This window comes from Archocentrus centrarchus, chromosome 14 (assembly GCF_007364275.1).
Source record: "Archocentrus centrarchus isolate MPI-CPG fArcCen1 chromosome 14, fArcCen1, whole genome shotgun sequence".
Classification (NCBI taxonomy): Eukaryota; Metazoa; Chordata; class Actinopteri; order Cichliformes; family Cichlidae; genus Archocentrus; species Archocentrus centrarchus.
In genome coordinates, this window is record NC_044359.1 from 28,808,135 (window position 1) to 28,831,268 (window position 23,134).

Here is a 23,134-nt window from a genome sequence, read left to right on the forward strand (position 1 = left end):
GAGAAGCTACATTTCCAAGGAGGAATCCTTCCCACTGGACTGCACTGCGCTCTTACAGCCAGCAGAGGGAGTGCTGACCTGCTCAGACAACAAATACATTTCTGTGGTTTACTAGGTTAGAGAATTAGTTCAACTGCTAAGTTTATATATTTATCTTTATCGATCGAATTTTATTTATTTTATAGGGACATCACCGAGGATGTCCAGTTATTACTTCAAGGGGACATTAGGACACAATCTACTAGATATCACATTTCTAACACACTTTAAAATATCACCTAATTTCACAGTAGTGGAGGTCAGAGGGTGCGATCTGGATCGATTTTTTCAATTTCTCTGAAAGGCACAGTGCTGCTTCAGCCCCACAGATGAAGGCACATTTTACCGGCTCATTAAGATCGCAGCAGTTCTTTTTTGTGTTGCCTGAGCTTGTCCCTTTTGGATATAATAAGAACACAGTGCACGTCTCTCTTGATGGTGGTATAAAAATAGTATAAATCATTCATCAAGGTCATTTGTTCACTTTCAGCAATAGAAACGCTTTAAAATATTAAATATAGTTGAATTGGGGGGATCTGCATTTCACTAATGCTCTTTTTTTTTTTTAAACATGTTTAGCAATGATGGACACTTGACAGAGCGTTTAATTGGCGTTTATTGTCGTCCACTGCAGGCTACAACCAATAAACTTGAGTGGTTTTGCTTGACTTACATATGTGTTACTTGATCTTGTGGCACTTTGTCTGCTATGTTTAATTAACTGGATATTCCAACAGTTTGAGCTATTTTGATGGTTTTATAACACATATTAGACTTCTTCAGCCTCATTAAAAAAAAAACGAGAAAAAATGTTGAGCATGATGCAAAGCCTAGTGGAGCCTTTTGCTGTCAGTGTGTCCGTATGCGGTTAAATGGTGCCTGACTCGCAGGAATCTCCTCTGCACAACAGAAAAGCCTCTGACTGGGTAGGAAAGCCAGACCAGCTCTGAGCGCAGAGACGCACGGCGCCTCATCCAACCAGCGCCAGTCCCACTAAACCGGGGTAACACTGCACGTTTTAAACCATTAAAGTGACTGCAAGTGGACGTTTCGGCTCTTTTCGGATCCTTGCTCTTTATTCAGCCGCGGAAATCTTCTTTCGAAGTCGGACAGATCTGATCCCAGATGAATTCCGTGAAGTTAGCAGCGTTTGGAAGTGAGGCGCTGGGCAGTGGGAGTGGAGAAAATCCAAGTGGCGTTGAGTGGATTAAGGCTACTTGTCGAATAACCCGTAAGGATGTCTCCGACTGATTTGAACTTCGATTCAAATACAAACTCACTCTCCGAGGAGCAGTTCTGAACATTATTATCTGTATTGTTGCGGAGCTCAGGAACTCTCCTCCACCCTGATCCCAGTCTTCGGCTCTGCTGGAGAAGTTCTAAATTAGATGAAATAGACAAAACACATTCTTACTGGATTAAAACCGTTCCCAGCCGCTCTTAGAGATGCCTGCGTATCACACAGGAGTTTACCTTCTACTGGCATTTCTAAAGATTTCTTCAGGTATGAGTTGTTTATTGCCTAAACATTTATTTTTCTTAGCCTGTGCTCTGGTGATGGAAAGTTTCCAAATAGTACCCACTGGGCATGTGTATATGCAGTAAAATAAAAAAAAAAAAAAAAAAAAATGCGATGGTGAAACCGAAAATGAAGTGACTCTATCTATCTGTAACAGCAGCCTGCAGGTATTTGGGTCACCTTTGCTCTCTGTAGACTGCAGTACCAGCATGTGGCCCCTGACCCGTGCTGCACGCTGTCTGTAGTAGCTGGAGGTGACCCATCTCTCCTGCGCTTTCTACAGTCCACTGAAGTACTTTTTACTTCTTATAACTCATGAGGTACTGTATGTGTGGAGCTCAAAGCTAAATTCACAGGCTGCTGTTACATTTATGTGAGAACACTCAGTTTTGCAATTGCATGAGATCATTTGCATGACTAAGTGCAGGAGGAGTTAGTTGGACATAGTAGGCTGTCACCCTCTAATTCTGAGTATGCATCAGAATATGCACAACATCCTCTCATGTTCAGACAGTGCATGTTGGGAAATCAGCCACCAGCCATCTTTAGACATCATTCTCACTGGGAGAAATCTGAGACAAAGAAAAAAAAAAAAAGAGCTTTGGATTACCAGTATGCACATTGATTATTACCCACAGAGTTTCATTTTCAAGGTTAACTCTTAGCAGTGAAGTCACAGATGCAGGTTGGGGGTGCATGATCTGAAAGGAAGGTTTTATTGGAGTGTTTTGCACAATTTATTGCGATGTATATAATTTGATGGATTGGCTCAGTCTATGTTGAATAACCCACAATGACCATTTGAAAGCATGCTTTTAAAAATGTGCGCAAATGTAGTTTTAACGTGTGTGTGTGTGTGTGTGTGTGTGTGTGTGTGTGTGTGTGTCAATGTTTGAATGCACTTTTATCCTCAAACCATTACATTTCTTTCATTTATTTATTTATTTCATTTCATTTAAAGAAACCCTGATGTTTTCTCCTGGCGCCAGACTTGGTCGCTCCGTAAGGCACAGGCAGTTGTCAGTAACATTAACAGTGGCAACAAGCTGAAAAAGAACTGCATGATTTCAGCACTCGAGCATTCATAAGCATCTGACACTGAGTGATGGCTTTATCTGGTGCAGAACTTCCTTTCCTTGACAGCACAGAAGGTCATTCTTCCAAAGCTTACAGCAGCTCAAGTAACTTCACACATGGGTTAAACACAATCTTATTTTTGGCTAGCGTCTTTTAAAATAAACACATTATGAAAAGTCTTATTTATTCAACACTTTCCAAACCACTGAAAATGTCCTGAATGGCCTTCCAGGTCACTTTGATCAAAGCGAAAAACAAAAAACAAAATGTGCAGCACCAACGTGGCTATAATGCAGCATTTTACCTTCTCTTTTCTTAAATTTCAGTGGTCAGTCAAAAATGGAAACACGCGAACGCTTGGCCCATCCTCTTCAAGAGCTCTAAAATGTGCATGACACCAGTTTTCCAGTTCGTTGTCTGTAAATTTCCAAACTGACAAATTTGGTAACCACATGATTCCAAGAGTTTTCAAGGAGGTCTGAGAAGTACAGCTCCCTTGTCTACTTTTTTAAATCATGTCTCTGAACTATAGTAATGTGAAAATCTTAATACATGAACCACAGCCAACTATTCTACAAGAAGCAAATTGGCAAGAAGGAGTTTAAAGTGCACATATCAACGTCTGTGTGATTCATGTGAACAGCCCTGAGATGAAACTAAAGTGGTTGCATACTAACAGGAGTCGTTAACACTTCATTCTTTTTTGGCTAATGCGGTGGACAAACGCTCACTGACTGAGCTGGAAGAGGTGATTAGGTACACAGTGCATGCAGTACCATTGTTTAAACCCGTGAGAGTACGGGCTTATGATTGATTACAGAGACGTTATACCTGAGATAGCTGACATTTTTATATGCCTGCTCTTGTAAATGGTCCAAATTGCAATCAGAATAATTACATCTTTTCCCCATTCTTCATGTGTTTAAAAGAAACACACCTAATATGGCAAACAGCAAACTCTTAAAGCTGTAGTTACTTAATCACATGGAGAAACCTGGAACTCTCCTCAGTTAATAGTGTCATTTTAAATAATAAATCAGGTAGTAATAATTGGATGATGTGTAATAATCCAAATGATGGCCATGAAAAGCATGTGCTTGTGTCGAGATGCCCTTTTCCCTTTCTTCCCACAGATCTTAATTATGCATCCCCAGAGTGTTGTTGTCTCACCATTCTACCTGCTTTGTTTAAAGGTCCACAAACACGACATAAAAAGGAACTACAGGAAAATGTACGATTGGTGCATCTTGTTGTTCTTTATTATGATGACTGTTTTACAGCCGTGGCTTTCAAACTAAGTACAGGATCATTCTAATAACTGTAATGGCTTAGCTGCCACTTGGATCATTACTTTAGCCTTTAGCAATAAATATCCAAATCCTCTGAGGCGACATCTTACCTTTATAAAGCTTCTCATCCATGTGCTATCAGTGGATTAGCTCACTGATAGCAAAAGCATATTCTCAAGCAGTGTGATTGTTAAGTACAAGAGGGGCTCAGAGACCAGCAGAACACAGCACCGTTCTATAATCGGTGTGTACAGCAACCCCACAGGGGGTAGTTTCACTAAAACATCCAGCATGCTTCCCGGAGCTTGCTGTACATAGGTCAGAGTTCGCACATACTTATCATTTTTTTTTTGGGCAGAGGATGCAGTAGGTTAACTTTTGTGATGCAAACCACAGCAGCCAGCACCTGTTACTCAGTGCTAGACCTTAAGTAATAATAGCTTGATTGGGGGAATCTGGCCCACTGTGTCAGCCTTTGAGCTAACAAGACTCCTTGCAGTCTTTGTGATGGCGACAGTGATGACTCCCACTACTAATGAGGAATTCTTTGTTATGGGTCATCCAGGACATCTTTGTACACCAAGAATTCCTTTGTTTGTTGGATGAAATTGTGATATTCCTTAGAAATAATGCAGCTCAGAAGCTTCAGTGGACACTTGTTTGGTTGGAAAGAATCTTCATGAAGGTTTATTTTTGTTTGAATGCACCAGTATGAGGGCTCTTCTTCAGTCATACTGAAGAAGAGCCCATTTATGTGCATCCATATGTTCCGGTATGCCTTGATTTTTCATTAATGCTTTAAGGGTTTTAAAGAATTTGAAGATGAGATACAGATACAGCAGACCCAGCGTGAGGTACATATCTGGACTTCCTAGTATTTTATATAAATGCTTCATATTTTTAAAGATTTGAATGTGACAGACATCTTAAATCTCAAATGATAATTACATTGTCATTCAACACATCCAAGTCAGTCAGTGTAAAAATGAGGTCATTTCACATGAAGGTTGTCTGACACTCATGAGAAGTTGGCCCATCAAGAACTGTTGAAACAGAATAACTAAGGCTGCATGTTTACTTTCCCAAACCGCTGCACATGTTGCTGCAATTGTTTGCTTCAGCCTGAATGTGCATAAATGCATATGTAATGCTGTTAGTGTAAGCTTGTTTTTAATGTGTGTTTTCAGATTGTCTCCTGAAAGCTGTGATTCATAATTGCTTCCCTTGTTTACTCACTTGTCTCTCATGGTGCTGTGGGGCTGAATGCGGTTGCTTGCCTAGGGAGGATCAAGCTACTGGGAGCTTTGACAAGTGCCTGTGGGCCTCTGGGCAACAGGTCATCACACCTTCACACAGACACACAAATATATACACAGAGACACACAGGCATACAGTGTGTAAAGCAAAAGTACGTGTACACATCTCATTTTGAGAGCGATCGATTATTGTCTGCCTACCCTACAAAGGTAGCAGGTTCTCTGCCTGAGGGATCTTCACAAACCTCGACTACCATCTCAACCTTTTCAAGTCGTATTTGTAAAAATAATACAATAATACAAAAATAATGCAACATAAACGAATACTTAGAATTGTGTATCTCAACAGACTATTATTTATACATAGTCACATCTTAATTAAGTTCAAAGGGAAGTCATGATGAAGGGAAACACATTATGTGTTTGAATTAAAACAACAAAATGCTATTAAAAGCATAAAGCTAAGCATAAAATGACACTCTGTCATTGTTACCTCACTGTGTATTAACTCAGCCTGATATAATATATACAAATTAATATAGTCTGTTACTTTGGTGTAAATCCAGATCCAGACCTGCAGAATAAGTTTCCTTCCAGTTTTTATGTTTCATCAGAAAAAAAAAAACCCAAAAAACAGCTGAGTTTGATTAGCTGCTGATTGTCCCTCAACAATTTTGCCGCATCACTGGCCCATCTGTTGAGGGAAAATCAAAGGCAATATAAGATTAGCCAAATGATATAGACAGTATGCTAATGCTAAAGATTTTCCCATTGTTGTGAGGACCTTCACCATCAAAACTAAAAGTAGTTGACTGGGTCTTTAGATCCTCAGATGCCAGGACTGAATGAAAACCCTTGTGTTGCCAACATTTGGTGATCTTTGCATATACGAAAGACTTAATACAAGTTGCAAGACATGAAACGAGCAGACTGTGAGGGAGCAGATCATTCTTTGTTTAAGGGCAAGCAAAACTAGCTGCTAGGTGGACATTATACAAAGGTGTTACACAGTGATGCAGATAAGGTAGAAAGAATTAGCTTGATCGGCCCTAATGGCGTGATCTTTCCAGATTTGCAGACCAAATAGAAAGACCCAAAAAGCAAGAATGGGCAATCTCTCTCTCTTTCTCTCTTTTTTTTTTTTTCTTGTCACCCTGTGGTGCTGTTCTTCATTCCTCAAACCCTGTCAAGAAAACCTTAAATAGTAAAGCAGTAGCTTTGCTCATCTGGAGAGAAAAACTTCTAAGCTCAAAATTTGCTGTGGGTTTGTGGTTTTCTCTGGGTTGTTTGTACTCCTCTGGCCATAGTTTCCTGTTCTGAGGTTATTGTCCAGCTATGTCTGTGCGCCGAAGCACTTAGGACAATTACTTCTCTAAATAAATCAGCTCTCCATTGTCCTGAGGTTTTATAAATATTGTGACACTCTGCACCCAAAGCGTGTGGTTAATTTGCATATACGTGTTTTTTTCATCCCCTGATAATCAAGACAGTGCTGATTTTTCTTTTTTCTTTCAGACAAACTCTATCTCTGAAACTTGTTGTTAAGACCCGTTTCCCATTCATGCTGGCAGTGATTGAAGTGCTACAGTTCAGTGGTTGCAGTACTTTTAAATGTAATTATCCAGGACTTGGATTTGAAAGGGTCAGAGTAATAGGACCTCACGGATACGTCTTGAAGTGACCTCTGTGAGTTATCTCTTTTCCAGCAAGGCATGCTAATAATCAATAAAGTCAATATTCTTTTTGATAGGCCTTTAGAAGTCTTTTCGTAGCAATGCTCAGACATGCGTGAAAATAGATGGATTCTCTCACATATCTATTAGGCTAGCTCTGAATGTTAAACCTAAGATAAGCTATCAAAGAAAAATGGCTCAGGATTGTGAGAGAACCCATCAGTAATGCACATTACCCGTTTGCCATTTCCTCAATCCTTCTCATCTTTCACCTTTATTTGCCTGCCGTCTCTCCCCGTCATTACTGACAGGGTTCAAAGCTCTCTATGTGAAGACTTCAGCATAAAGAACTGTTTCCCACCAGAGCATCTCTCACCGAAGAGCCCGAAACGTGCATAAATTGCTTTAATTAGGGCACCTATTATTAGTTAGCACTTGAAATGCTACACTCTTGGATCCGTGTTTCCTCTAGGATTTTGTCAGCATTGGGGGGGGGGGGGGGGGGGGGGGGTGTTGTTCCTGGGTAGTGCACGGGTAGTCTGTTGGGAAAGTGCTGCTTCACTGTAAAACATAGTAAGGAAATATTAGCTGGCATCTAAGCGTTAATACCTAATGACACTTTAGCATGCTGCTTACAGAGCATATTTTAGCCTCAGTGGCAATTTTTGCCAACTGATTGAGTGCACTTCATTTTTGTGGAAGTTTTAAAGTTTTAATGGAGCAGGGTGTGTGATATAATGAGCAATGGAGGGATCTCACTGAGAAACAGTGAGATATTGCACTTTCATACAGAAGTGACTTATTAGTCTCAAGGCAGCTACTGTAATTGTGACTTTAACTGAAAATGTATATATGTATCTGATCTGTAGATGGTATACTCATCATACACATATCCCCCCTCCCTCCAAAAAAAAAAAAAAAAACTCAAAACAATTGGCATACTGTGTTATAAATGAGTGTCAGACAGTATAAACATTATGTTGTGGAAAAGACCTGCATCTCTCCAGGTTTGGCAGTATAGAAACAAAAAGACTGAAGCTGTTTCTTTTTAATTAGATCATTTTTGAACATATTCCAAACATGTTTTAGAAGAAAAGTTAAGAGGAGCTTTTCATCACGCTGTATATTTTCAGACATAGTGACAGATGGCATGCTGTCAGCTTCTCAAGTACAGTATATGGAACCGAGCCACTGTGTGCTAATAATATATGAGAATTTCACGTCATTTAAATTCAGGCATCAAAATGAATTCCAAAAGACTCGAACAGAACACTGAAACCCAACACTGTACTTTGCTTCAGTGTATGATAAAGACAGCAGCTTTATCAGTAGTCCAGTATGAACACGATATCCTCAGGACTGACTTGTTAGTTCAGGGAGAGGACCAGGGTGCCTAATATTTCCTTCATTAGGCAGAGGTGGATGTAGGTCAAAGCATCTCAAGCATTTTGATATTAACTCTCATTAGGTTGTGGAGACAGTGGGAGATATGTGTCCTATGTGTTGGTCACCATATGCATGATGATGTGCACCGAGTGTGTAAAGATTTAAAATGGGATGTAGATGAAGAGCCGTTTCTCTGCACCTGTTCTGATTTTTCTTAACTTTAAAACCTATTTTCCCTGATTTGGAACAAATATGAAAAGTTAATGTCATTCATGTATTTTTGTGCTTTTTAAAAAAATAATGTTCAATATTACAAATTTTTGATATACTGTCATATTAACAGCTGTCACTGCTATATCTGAATAATGTGTATTTTTTTTTTTTGTTCACAGTCATAAAGAATCTTCCATCTTTGAATTCAGCTCTAGAGTTTGTGTAAATAAGACTGAAACTAATATTGTAATAAAGCTGGGCTTTGCCTGCTTAGACTGAATTATCTCTCTCGCAGTGCTCGGCTACAGCGTGCCTGAAGGCCATTTTTGATAGTCGGTGTAACTGAAGCTTGCTGAGTGATATGATAGCCACTGGCCGCTGTCTCATCCCATTAGAAAATGGCTCAGGTTAATGAGAGGGAAGGAAAGACAGAAAGAAATGTTGACAGGAATATCATCAGCAGGCTTTGGTCACTGTGTTGTGAAATACATTAATTAACCCGTGTTCAGAATTTGTATGAAAACAGAGATAAAAAGAAACTTCAGACAGCCATTCATCCCACAGAGGTTGTGTTCACATTGCCTGTGATTCGTCCACTGCAGTAAGAGGTAAAAGAGCAGATTTACACCGGATTTAATGCCAGTCCACAGAAATACCTGCAGTGGAATTGCCGATTTCAAACAGCTACTTTGTTATGAACTGGAAGATTGTCATAAAATGTGGTGTGCAGCCAGATTTGCTTTTATTTTCCACAAATAAATCGCACTTCTATTCAGTCAACAAGAGCTCCCTTTTACAAGCAGCTGAAGTTTTCAAACTGAAAACAAAGTGTTAACGCTTGACACAAGGTTTCAGAACACACAAAGAAACATTTAACCTTGGAAACACCTTTTTGATAACCATGAAAGCATAAAGAGGTTGTTGGCTCATTACCCTCCAACTAATCCCAAAGCTAACCCAAAAGGTGGGCTTACGTGTCAACAATCAACCTAAGGGCAGGTGCCAACCTTTGTGATCAACAGCAGCGCCACAAGTGGGGCCAAATAAAAAGCTGTTCACACAGATTCTCAAATTGATGCCACACGGGTAACCACCTTCTTTAAAATCTACGGGAGCAGCCTTTCCTATGGTAAGCTTTTATCATTTACAGAAGAAAAAAAAATAGATTGAAGTTATAAACACTTCAAATCACTTCAAAAATAGTGAAAAGCAATTTGTGGGGAACACAGACTGGTATCCGTGCAGTGGAAGTGACTGACAGGTTTGAAAAAAGAAATAAATCAAAGAAATAAATAAAGGTCAGGATATTATAGACTTCCAGAAGCCAGTTCTCATCCTCTCCCCGCTGGGCTTTCTCGCCACTTGTATATTACTGCTTCACTGCTCCATGCTTTACATGTCAATTTGACAGTTCAAATTCACTCAAGTCAGTTCAAGCAAATAGCATCACTACCATTTGTTTTTATTGCTGTTATTGTAATTTCTTTAAAGCAGGTTTAAAAACAATCGATCCAAATGGATCAAAACTAAATTTTGCACTGCGGCTTCACTAAGGCCTAATATTTCAAATGAGGAATGTGTTTTTATGTAATACAGCACCGCCACCAGCAGCAGAGGTGGCAGCTGTGTTTTGATAAGCTTTACATGTGGTTCCTCAGCTCGGGCGCTGCCAATGTGTCAAACACCAGTTGCTGTTTTTGAAAATGTTCAGACTTAAGATTTGAAACTGTTTTGAGAAAAGACAAAATTACATTTGATTTTTTTACGTGTTGAATTGTGGATAAAAAGTAGCACACCGCACTTCATTTCTTGTGAAAACCAGCTTTCAGAGAGTTTCCTCAGTGACAAGGAAAAAAGGGAAGCCTGAGAGACCAGATGCGTTGAAGATATGATGAGTTAAACGATCTCTGCGAATATTTATCTATTGAGTCTCTGTGGCCCAAGTAGCAGGTTTAAGTCCAACAGGTGTCAGCCAGCTCAGATAGCAGGCTGTTAGTATCACCACAAAGTGCAATCTGTGAATCTGAAAGAGGAACCCATTTTTAATGTGTTAACATGTAGTGAATGTTGATTTAACATTTTAGGAAATGTGCTCATTCACTGTCTTTCCAGTGATTAGATTAGAAGGTTATTAACAATCTTAATATGTTAACTGGTGAGATTTAGAGGTATACTAATCTTATTTTTGGTCAATGGTTCCCCTTTCAATATTTGAGGTATACTAATCTGCTGTCTCAAGGATTATACTCAGGTGAGAACCAAATATTGCCTATTTTATATATGTATATATAAATACAATTCACCTATAAAGATATTAAAATGAGCACTGAAAAAATGACTATAATACAGCGCATTACAAGATTTTAAAATGAAGGAATTTTCTGTTAATTGTTTTTATGTTTTTTCTGTATTTAAAAAAAAAAAAAAACTAAAACAAAAAACAAGCAAACAAATAATACACTGGCAGAAAATTGCCAAGACATTTTCCACTTTTTAAAAAAAATAAAAATTAAATTAAAATGTATTGCCTACACTTGGGAACTGAAAGCTTGTTCTGGGTTTAAACGTATGTGTGTCCATTAATGGCATGAACAGCATGTGCGCAGTATGTGGCTGTGTCTGAATGTGTATGAAATGGGATTTTTCTAACCAGAGTGCTTCAGTTTTGTAGTTGAGTTTGGTGCTTTGGGCAAAGTCTCTGTCTCCCCTCACAGTGTGATAGTCAGTTCACATCTGGGCTGCCATTACCAGGGGCACAATTAGGACCAAAAATAAATATAGGTCGTGCAGACATGCAAGTGTGACATGCAGTAGCACAGCGTGGAGCTGATGTAACATTGAAGTATTGATTTATTTAGTTTAGCAGAAAATGATTCAAATAAAACATTTTTGCAAGGTACAAGCCTCAAAGGAGATGAGGAAGGAAACAACATAGACTACAGGTGGTCGGATGCACTCAATTTAACTGTAGCTTCAACTTAAATAGGACAAAAAAAGGTAAGACACACACTAAAACTGTAACATATTTCATTAAAAAATGTGTCAAACCAGTACATGTAACCAAATCTATTAATTTATATACATATATACAAATCTTTCTTTTTTTTAAACATAACAACATAACATAACATTTTTTTTTGTCTCTCTATTCATGGGAAGGTTTGCTCTCGAATTCTGCCTGAGTGATAATCAATGGCCTGTACAGCCACTTTACTTTCCACTGAGCATTTAATGGAGTGAGCATAAGTCCCTCAGATGGGCTACTGGCCTTTCCAGGCACAAATACTGGAGGTAAAATGCTGAAATCATCTCACCACAGCTTATGGTGATAAAATAAACAATATATAGTCAATATATAAAAAGCTAAACACGTAGAACCTGTTGACAAGACCTGACACAAGTAGAGGGTACTATTAAACGGCATTAGCAAACCTTGACTGGCAATGAATGAACTGATGCAAAAATAAGTTATGTGATTCTTAAAAGGTGCAGGGATATACGATGAGTGCAATGTGTTTGCCCCCTTATGGGAAATATAGACAGCCTGATGGATTTATTCTGCACTTAATGTGTCCTGGTGACCTACTTGGCTCAGATGATTATCACGTACCAGCAATGTTCTGGTTTGAGTATGCCCAGGGGACTTTATTGTGTGTTACCTTCCCAGTGAGCATTTAACAGATGGCAACCCAAAAGGCTTTTTTTTTTTCTCCTCTCTTTTATTTACCAGCCATAACAGTGTGTCTGGTTACTGTTTTCACCATATGAGTCTTTATGTGTATACAGTGGCTTGCAAAAGTATTCATACCCCTTGAACTTTTCCATATATTGTCACATTACAACCACAAACATAAATATATTTCACAGGAATTTAATGTAGACCAACACAAAGTGGTATGAAGTGGAACGAAAATTACTTTTGCAAGCCACTGTATGTGTGACAAAATGTGGTACCAGCCACCCTACTGTAGTAGAAGCTAGCACAACAGAGGTTTCAAGTACTTTTGCAGATGTTTAAACAGGATGTCTGTCAGTCTGTGAATAGGTGTTGAAAGTTTGATAGCATCTGCATGATGCAGTCAAGAGATGCTTTACCGCAAAGAAGCTCTGAAATCCGGAAGATGGGCATGGTTTGACCAAGCGGCAACATTACAGGGCTGAAAAATTAAGTCAACATGCATGTATCAGAAACTGCAGTTTCTCAGATGTCCATGTCCCATCACTCCTAACAGACTTCATTTAAAAATCAAATGTACAATAGGAACAGAGCTGGTGCACCTTGTCTTTGATCTAAGTTCCCCTTTCAAAATACCTGTTCATAATAGCCGAGGGGATATGCCTGCAAGAGGTCCCCATACAGTCTATAGATGCAGCTAGCTAATCAAGCTAGCTAGCGTCTGCTCATTATTTAGCACTCCACCTTCTTGTCCAAACACAGTCATTTCTGACTCAATAGAAAACAAAAATGTGGCTCAGGTCTAAAATCAAGTTTTTCAAAATGAGATTTTCCAAACAAATGGGTTTTACATACAGTGCTGTCAAAAAGTGAGAACAGTTATCCACAAATGGAGAAAACTTGGAACAGTAGTGAACCTTCCCAGGAACCTTCCCAGGAGCGTACAAAATTACTCCAGGAGTACATTAACGATTCATCGAAGAGGTCACAAAAGAACCCAGAAAAAAATCTAAAGAACTGCAGGCCTCACCTGTATGAGTTAAGGTCAGGGGTCATCATTCAACAATAAGAAAGAGACTGGGCAAAAATGGCATCCATGGGAGAGGTCCAAGGAGAAAACCACTGCTGAAAAACAACACAAACGCTTATCTCACATTTACCAAAAATCATCTTGATGATCCCCAAGACTTTTGGGAAAATACTCTGTGGAATAATGAGACAGAAGCTGAACATTTTGAAAGGAGTGTGTCCTGTTACATCTGGCATAAAACTAACACATAAAAAGAATATCAAAGCAAAATGTGCTGCATCAGGACCTGGATGACTTGTTGTAATTGATGGAACGATGAATACCAGAAAACCCTGAAGGAGAACGTCCGGCCATCAATTTGTGCCTTGAAGTTCACATACACTCAGGTTATGCTGCAAGACAATCATCAGAAACACACCACCAAGTCCACCTCTGAATGACTGACCCCCCCCCCCAAAAACAAACAAACAACAAAAAATAAAACAAACAAACAACAAAAGAACAAACAAATAAAAAACAAGAAATAAAAAGTGAAGGTTTTGGAGCAGCCTAGTTAGAGTCTGGAAGTAGATCCAATTGAGATGCTTTGGCGTGACCTTAAACAGGCCGTTCATATTCGAAAACCCTCCAGTGTGGCTGAATTAAAACATTTCTCCAAAGCAGAGTGGGACAAAATTTTTCCACAGTGATGTGAAAGACTCACTGCCTGTTATCCCAAATGCTTGATTACAGTTCTTGCTGCCAAGGGTGGCAGAACCAGTTATTAGGTTCAGGGGGCAATTACTTTTTCACACAGGGCAGGTAGGTTTGGAGAACTTTTTTTCCCTTAATAAATGAAATCATCATTTAAAAACTGCATTTTGTATTTACTCAGATTATCTTTGTCTAATATTAAAATTTGTTTGTTGATCTGAAACCTGAAAATGTGAGAAATATGCAAAAAAAGTTAGAAATCTGCACTCTTGTAAGGTTTGTTGTTACAAATGTTTTTGTGGTGGTTCGCCTATGGTTGACTTTGGTGAACTTTGTATCTCAAAGTGAAGAACTCGATAACAGCCACACGCTAACGACATTTTAGCGTGTGGCTTTGAGTGTGTGTGAGTGACTATTTGTCTACGCCGCTATGGGCATATGCATGCATGTAACGGCTCAGCTTTACCAGTTGATTGGTGAGTCTCTAGTAGAAAACTTATGTTAAAACAATATACAGTATGCTAATGATACAGTATACATTTGCAAACTGCTGTCGCCAATCCGTGCAGAAGCAGCTTCATAACCTCATTTAATGCAAGTGATTAATTTCACAGGAAAGGTTTGGAGGTTGGTTGGACAAAAAAGTATTTCAAACCATCAAATTTGGTATTCACTTAATTGTAAATGTAATCATTAAACATTAATCTTAGAATAAAAAAAAAAATCAATAATGTAAACACCTTCAGTCCGCATCTTGTTAAATCAATTCTTAAGCCTGTGGTAAGCTTATTTCCACTCAGCTCATATCTTGCCCTGAACATCTGGGTGCTGCAGTTGGGAGGTTTTATCTTGTCCGTGACCTTGACTGTCCTCCTTGGAGGCTGCCTCACTGTGCATTGTGTTGTTGGAGGGGAAGGAAGAAACATTACTGTAACCAAAGTTGATCATAACTTCCCAGTAATTATAACCATCTGTATAAATGCAACTTAAAATCAAATGCTTCAGCAAAATATAAGATAAAGTGTGGTTGTAGACACCTTGTCCTGGCCACACACAGGCACAAAAACACACTTGCATTCCTTCTCCTACATTCTTGTGTGAATGACAGTGTTCAACTGTTCCACTTAATTGTAGTTTATATTTATACAGCCTGAGCAGGAATGTCTGGCATCCATTGCTTCATTCAGTTTTACTTTACAAATGAGTGAGTATGTGTAAATCTTTGTGATATGTGTCTCCCACAGATGAGTAACTCAACTGCTTGACATACTGGGAAATGTGTGTCCTACCAAGAGTGAGCTGAGAACATGGATGAAACTCTCACATGGTTAGCTTACCGCAGCATAAAGACTGGAAACAGGAAACTTTAAAAAAACAAAAAACAAAAACACCCTGAACTGTAAAAAAGAGTTGTGGTTTAATGGGGGGGTTATGTGCTGGAGTGTTTCTTGGCAGGTAGCAGCTAAGCTCAGCTTATCGTCTCCTGGCTGTAGATTTTTAATGAACAGACATAGTAGGTGGATCCTCTCATCTGACATTCAGCAAAAAACACACAGAAGCATGTTTCCCCCAAAGCCATATCTTTATTGTAGAAATATAAAAAAATAATCTGACTATGAGACTTTTCACTCATATAATGTTTTTCCACTGCCTTATTAAAGTCGGTGTTCTTGTCAGAACTCTGCATCAAACAATAGCACATCTATTCTCAACCTCCATAAAAGCTTTAGCACAATGTCACATATTTGATTGGTAACTTAACCGTATTTCTTTTCCTTTCAAGTTTTTAAATAATATGAATATTCCCAGTTGACATTCACGCTGATCAATTGTTAAAGTAATGGGGGCAGATATGACATTTATAAGCTCCCCCTTTTGAGATAATTATGATTCAGTGTGGACAAAGTTAATAGTAAAAGATCATGTGGGTTGCTTTTAAAATAGCTTTTGGCGTGCACGTAACCTTTTACTACACAGTTTTATGAAACAGGTGTCTGGTCTCTCTTTTAGCCCCCGCTTGATATAAACTGAATCCACATTAGTGCAATCATGGCCTTAGAGGAGTGGATTTGTCAGATGTTATGCTGACATTTTAGTATAATAAGATGCGTTTAAAATACCAAAGTTGTGCAGTGATGCACAGCAAAAAGCACACTATCATCCTCTTGTCACACTAATACCTTGCTGCTCTTAGTTAAGTGTCAGCTGTGTTGCCTCATTTCTTATTCAGATATTATAAGATTCATTCTACAATGTAAATTCATACATAAACCAGTATTTTTTTTGAAACTGAGATATATTGTAGGTTGCTGGCCGAAGGTGACGAAGTAACAAGATGCATGTGGCACTTGCTGGCTGCTCAGTTTAAAAATATAATTTTTCTCTTTTGACTGCTAACTAAAAATCAAAACATCTTCAAGCATTTACTTAATTCACTTCATTTTTTTTCTTCTTTCACGCAGTGCTCTTCGATGCTATGGTGGTCATTTGCATCTTAGTGCAACTTGTCACGGCTGTCTCTCAAATGCTCTCTTAAAATCCTTCAAATCTCTCTTGTTTCGCCCTCCTTCCTTAAAATCTGCCTCGAGAAGTTCAACATGCGCTGCCATTTGATGCACGAGTACTGAACTTAGAAGCTTCTGGAAATCTCTGCCTCTCCATTAAAAGTGTGGACTTTGATCCATGATCTAGCCCAAGGCTCACAAAAAAGGAAACTAAATGACTTTTTCCACACTGAAACAAAGAGACTGCCTTAACAAGATATAGCTGTTCCACTTATTCCACATTGTTAAGCCTCACAAAAAAATTGGTCTGCCTTTTATTAGCTGTCTTCTGAATCCTGCTTCTTCAAAATGACATTGCCACTCAAGCACAGGTAATCCCATTGTACTGCAGGCAGAGATTTACCACCGCAAGAGGCTCTGGCAGTCTTGGTGTCAATGTTACTCTGTGTCAGTGTGTTCCTCTTGCTGCTGCTGACAGCTGGATGATTGTGTCACACAGCTGTCAGCAGCAGCAAAGGATGCCACTGAGTCTTCAGCATCCTACACTCAGTGCTTTTCTAGCACTTGCTTGTTTGGACAAACCGCAACGAGACAATTATGCACATTCTAAGAAGTGAATCTTAAGACTGAAGAAGATTTTGAGACTGAATGTGAACCAGAGGTGAAAAGTGTAACCCGAGACTCCGAGTGAGGGTCCAAAAATATGTGTCAGTATGTGTGTCGGCTAATTTGGTTATGCTACTTGATATTTTCTTTCAATTTTTCTTTGGCTTGTTTCCAAATCCATACATTGTTCTGCTGTAGATGACACCGGGGTGGGCTACCTAAGACCACCAACACTGCGATAAATTACATTTACAGTGTGTTATTACAATCTTGGTGCTTATGATTTGGTATTTTAAAGCCCCTTCTTCCCCCTTTATCATATCTTTTTTTTCTCCTACTTTCCACCTATTATATATATCCCTCTTGCCTCCTTTTCAACTTTACGTATTCAGAATTTGAATTGCCTACAAAATACCCAGCTTGTTATCCCAACATAGTTTGGCTTTCTACTGCATTTGATTCTCCAGACAGATGCACTGTTCACCTCTTTTCTTCATTGTCTGAATCAAAACTACGAGACAACAGCGCTGCCTCAGGAAAGACTGACTAAAAAAAAAAGATTTGTAGGTTCATAGGTGTTACAAATGACCCTTGTTGTGTGTGTGTGTGTGTGTGTGTGTGTGTGTGTGTGTGTGCTCCATTGTGCACCTGTGTGCATGTTTTTGCATAATGATTGTCTACTGGCTGCTGGCCCTTTGCAGATAAAGCCTGGTCTTTTTGGGGTCCACTTGTGGCAGGCTGATATTGCCTTTCAGTAATGCCAAGGAGCTCAGGGACTTCTGTGGACCCCTAGGCATCAGCCCAACACAATTAAGAACAAGGAAAACAACATGTGTGTTGTGAGCAGGAACGGAGGGCCACATTGGCCGCCTTGTTTGTATTGTTCTGATACTGGTTTAAATGTCTAGACGGTGTGTAAAATTGCTCTCAAATTAAATATTTACAGTTTTTGCCCACAGCTATATGGGTGGGATTGGCTTTTTTTTGTATTTGGTTTGAAAAGCTACAGAATGTGTTTTGCTTTTCTTTGTGTTGGTTAAGATTACTGCACATCTTTCTCTAAATGATTCAGGGCTCCTTCACTCAGCTAACATTGTTTCAGTTTCAATTTTAGGATGAGAAAAAATGCATTTGAGAAACTGCTCTGTGCTGATACCTGAAGAATTACTTACCCAATTTACTTTTTTTCTCCCCTCAGAGTTCTAACAATTTAAGTGCACAACTGAAGTGTAAATGTTAATAGTGCCCAGGGGATGAATTCTTGTAAGCTTAGTCATTCTCCTTCATTCAAGTGCATCACAACCAGTCCTCATTTCCATCAGCCACAGCTATAAATGCTACCATGTTAACATGCATGCTCATCTGAGATGCTGGGAATGGTTAGTGCTACACCTGCTGAACAATATCGTATTAACATTGTCACTGAGAGCATCTAAACATGGTAACAAACAGTTACTATACAAGTGCTCAAAACACTGCAAATGTTAAAAAGTAACTAGCATTGCTTTAACATTGTAACAATTAAATTCCCCATTATTCCCCCATGATGCAGGCAGAAATCTCCGACACAAATGAAAAAATGAGGAGCAGGTATATGGTTTTGTAACTTGTGCAGTCTTGAGAACATTTCCAATTGATTTTGATGTGATTACTGCTGTTCATACTTCATGTCACTACAGTGTGGGAACTCAAAAACACTTATATGATGATTTAGATTCTGGGAGCAATAGTCGGTGTTTCAAGGCGTCCTAGTTGATGCTCTGGTCACACAAGGGAAAACAGTGGTTGGAGACTGCGGCATGACCAAAATTGTAAATCACTGTATGCAGTGGACTTTCAATCTTCTTGTCTCTGAAATGGTTGCTTTAAAGACAGGGAGCAGTTCTGAGACCCCTTTCAGTCAGTTGCCATCTCCAAAGTGACTCTGGTACTTCTAAATGGCAATAAAACGGCAATAAGCTGGAGTCAGTCAGCTATCAGTCTGCTATCAGCTTGTAATTGAATGGGGTCAAGCTGGCAATTACATGCGATCTGTTTGTGATAATATAACAATTAACTGTGATAAATCAGCAAAAATCACAAATTCACATTAACTATTTAGATTCAGAGTCCCACCAGAACCTCATAGATTTGAAAGAGAAATTCAGAAATTCTGCCACAAATCGTGACATAGCTGCCGCAGGATGGTGATTTAACCGCAGAATGACATAGGCACTTGGTAACCTTGCTTTAATACGGGAATATAATCCCAATACAACCAATTGAGTTGAGTCCAATAGTGCGAAGTGACACATTGCAGATGAGTTGCACTCATCGGTCCAAACTGGCTCAGATTGATTGTAACTTCTTGGCAATCTGCATTCATAGATTAGACGGCATGTATTTGTAAACCTTCGACAATCTGACTGCAGTTAGTCTGAGTCTAAAAGCAATTGAGACAGGTGGCCTCCCCCCAAGTGACCTGTGCAATCGCCTTGCGATTGAAAGTGATTGCGTAGAGGCTTAACCTCTGGGTGGTCACTGCACCTATTTGCAATCAGTTGCTGAGTACAATCACTGGGAAACCACCAATTTTTCCGAGTTGCAAGGAGTATGCTGTCTTATTTTTGTTCTAGTGTGACTGAGCCAGCTGATATCCCTTAAAGAGAAAAGTTTATAAAGGTTTACAGAAAGCTTATGGTACCAAAAATCTTGTGCCATGCTTAAAAATTCAGCACGTTCATTTTCAGGCATCTGTTTAAACAGATTTCTATCATTGTTACATGCCTTCAGGCTACATTTGCACCATGCCAGGGTGTTTTTGTTAAATAAGAAACTGCTGTGGGGTTCCTGAATAATTCTGGGGATCATTTTTTTTTTTACATGTGTAATTACCTGTCTTTTGTAGAAATCAGCTTTTGTCAAATTTTGCATTCATTACCATCTAGCCTGTTAGCTAGATCAATCATCTGGCAAAAAACGTGACGTGGAGACAAAGGCAAATATTAAGCAAACGATAATAAAAAATGTAAAAATTGGGCAGTGGGAGGACTCTCGGCTGTCCACATCCATTTAGTCAAACTGCTACTGGCCATGAATTATGGAGTATTTTGGATGCAAAACATACAAATGCCCGCATATCGTTCGATTTTAATGATACGCTTGCATACTTATCACATTTTTGTTCCTATCAGTTGGTGAATGGCAGAGTTGTAAGCTACTTATAATTAAAAGAAAAAAAAAATCTCCTCTAAAAGCTTTAAAAACCAAACAAACACATTCAAAAAACAAACAAACAAACAGAAATTTCAGTTTTGTGCAAGCACAGGAACTGTACCACACTACCCAGTACATCAAATTCTCACTCATTTCACAAGGTGTTATCTATCTGTGTAAACACTTGTCTGTATGGGATTTATTGGTTGCAGCGGGAGTGTAGGGGCTCATCACTCTCTAACACAGTGTGATTATCAGCTTTACAGGGCCACTGGTACATTAAAGTAAGACCGACTGAAGGCGGTGTAAAATACTGTTTGAAACAGCAGGAAAAAAACAGAAGTGTTTCTACAGTTACAGGGAGGGTAAACAGCAGCCTCCTTTTCCTATAGTGTGATGTTTTCACCTTTAAACGCACTTACTTGTGCCTTTTGTTTCAGGATTACAGGTGATCTAAGCTGATTCTGGAAAACAATAACACCTGTAGCAGTTTTGCAGAATTCACTCCAGATTCAGAAAATACTGGAGGGAAGAAGGACAGAAAATGAGTAATGGTCTGTTTGCAGACTGGTTGGTGGTGGGCTTGTGTGTGTACGCTTCAGTGTGATGGGGGGTTGGAAAGAGATGAATAGAATGTAAGATGTACAGAGGCATTGCAGTTGTGTACCTGGATCTCATTAGGGAGGTTTTCTTTGTCCTCTGCCTCACTGGGACTCATTCTTACACAGTTTCTTTTACAGCCCAGTATGACTGACATCTCCACAGTATTTCGTGGATTAGAGGTGATTTTGTAGGCGTTAGTGCAGGTGTGGCTGCAGATATTTCATTTGGGTTTATTTAATAATTTGGGAGGCTGTGGTGAAACTGGCTCCAACGTAGAGATAATCTATTTTTTTGAAAATATACATTTCCTTGATCATTTATAAAGTATACTTATTAAGAGACTTAGAGGCAGGTGCTTTTCTGCCTCTAGTTTCAGTTTGAACTGAAGTGCAGTCTTAATACAGTTAAACATGTTAAATATTTAAATTAGCAGAATAAGTGCAAAAATCGACATCACGGTGTTTTGGGGGGGGAACTCAGATAACGCCATAATCCTATTATAGTTCAGCTTAAAAGATTTTCTTAAAAGCTGTGAATACTTACGTCTTACAAATACATGTTTGAAGGCTAGACGTGTTTTCAGAGATATTACTTCCTGAGGATTTCACCTGTCATCGTTTTTTTTTTAATTATCAGTGCCTCATGGGGTTCCAACTACTAAACAACAGCAAAACATATTATGAGGAGGGACGTGTACTATGAGAGGGGATGTGTTTGTGTGGTAATTACATTGTCAGACTGGATTATTGCTCATTCAAGGCACTTGCACATCAGTAATAACGTGCCATGTCTAATTCCTTTAGAACTGTTCCTGTTTTGATTAGCACCACTCTTTATTGAGAGGAAGGATTATTTGTTATATTTCACTATGGCTTGTTGTGATGTTTTTGTGTTCCGCTAACATGCACAACAAGCATAGCTTATTTAGTAGTAAAGGTTATACCTTATATTTTGCACAATTCTTCCTCTCTAGGGTCTCGTCTTCGCCAGGAAGACTTCCCTCCCCGTATCGTGGAACACCCTTCTGACCTCATCGTGTCCAAAGGGGAGCCAGCCACTCTCAACTGTAAGGCAGAGGGCCGTCCAGCCCCTACGGTGGAATGGTACAAAGATGGGGAGCGTGTTGAGACGGACCGGGACAACCCCCGCTCCCACCGTATGCTGCTGCCCAGTGGGTCCCTCTTCTTCCTGCGTATCGTCCATGGACGACGGAGCAAGCCGGACGATGGCAGCTATGTGTGCGTCGCCCGAAACTACCTGGGCCAGGCGATCAGTCACAATGCGTCTCTGGAAGTAGCCAGTAAGTTCCTATTAATGTGTTTTTGTTGGTGTCTTCTTGTTGGTAAGAGATGCAAATGGCATCACCCAGGAGGGTTTATCTATCAGAATCAGTGGAAGCAGTCAAGCAACACCAAAGTATGTCTCATATCTGTAAGCGTTTGATCAGGAATTTAAAAGTTCCATCTAATACCCAGGTCCAATACCCACATGACCAGATTTTAATCACCTAGGCTTTTATAAACATTTTAATTAAATCTTCCAAAGGATAATGATAACAGCAAATTTAATATCTTCTAACCAAAAGATAATCTACTGCATGATTAGGTTTATTTATTTATTTGTACTACAGTGAATCTATATTTAAGTTTTTAACCACTTGCACTGATCTGATTAAACATGAAATACATCATGCAGTTCTATTCCTTTTCATTTTGCAACATTCATTCTAAAATAGTTCATTTTTATGGTTGAGAGACAGAAGGAAGTTCAGACAAGCGGCAGCTGTGTGTCCCTAACAGGTGACAACCTCAACTTGCTGAATCATGGCCTTGCTGGAAGCAGCAAGTATGGGGGAGCTGCCAGTAAAACAGCTCTTTACTGCAATATGTCTCAGGCAGGAATCCAACTGGTTGGATGCAGGAACCAATCATATGCATGTATTTATATGTTATCTTGAGTGTTGGAATGGAGCATTTGAAGAAGAAGAAGGCAAAGAGCAAAAGGTCAGGGCTCATGACCATCAGTACAGGGTAAGTGTAAATAGACTGACAGCCTTGCATAGGGCAGTTTTTGTAAGAAATACCAGGATTAGTCTGAATGAAACAAGAGTAAATAATGGACTGAAAGTGTTGGTGACAAGGGTTAATAACCATGGCCGTGCCCTCACTCACTTCATAGCTCCCCCATCTTTTACTGTCAATCCCCAGTTCTGCTCAGCTGCTTCAGCTTGCAGTGCACTAACCCAGACTCGATCTCCTGGGCAGGCATCAAGGTTTTGGAATAATAATACCCCTCCAGTATCTCTTTCACCTTTTGAATTGTAATGAAAGAGATGGTCAAATGCTATATTGGTAATGCTAGATCAGCGGTCCTAC

At 39.3% G+C, this 23,134-nt stretch overlaps 1 protein-coding gene across 1 annotated transcript; it reads left to right on the top strand.

Moving 5' to 3' along the window:
• Positions 1-961: 961 nt before the first annotated feature.
• LOC115791487 (roundabout homolog 2-like) lies at positions 962-22,202 on the top strand. Its single transcript, XM_030745570.1, has 2 exons — positions 962-1,543; positions 21,733-22,202. The coding sequence occupies exons 1-2, from the start codon at positions 1,486-1,488 to the stop codon at positions 22,200-22,202; spliced, it is 528 nt and encodes a 175-aa protein (XP_030601430.1). The 5' UTR covers positions 962-1,485.
• The last annotated feature ends 932 nt before the right edge of the window (positions 22,203-23,134 follow it).

Bases quoted from the DNA above. Each gene is read 5' to 3' on its own strand.
- LOC115791487 (XM_030745570.1), top strand. From the start codon at position 1,486: ATGCCTGCGTATCACACAGGAGTTTACCTTCTACTGGCATTTCTAAAG. The intron at 1,544-21,732 runs GTATGAGTTGTT...CTTCCTCTCTAG, and splicing joins ATTTCTAAAGATTTCTTCAG to GGTCTCGTCTTCGCCAGGAA.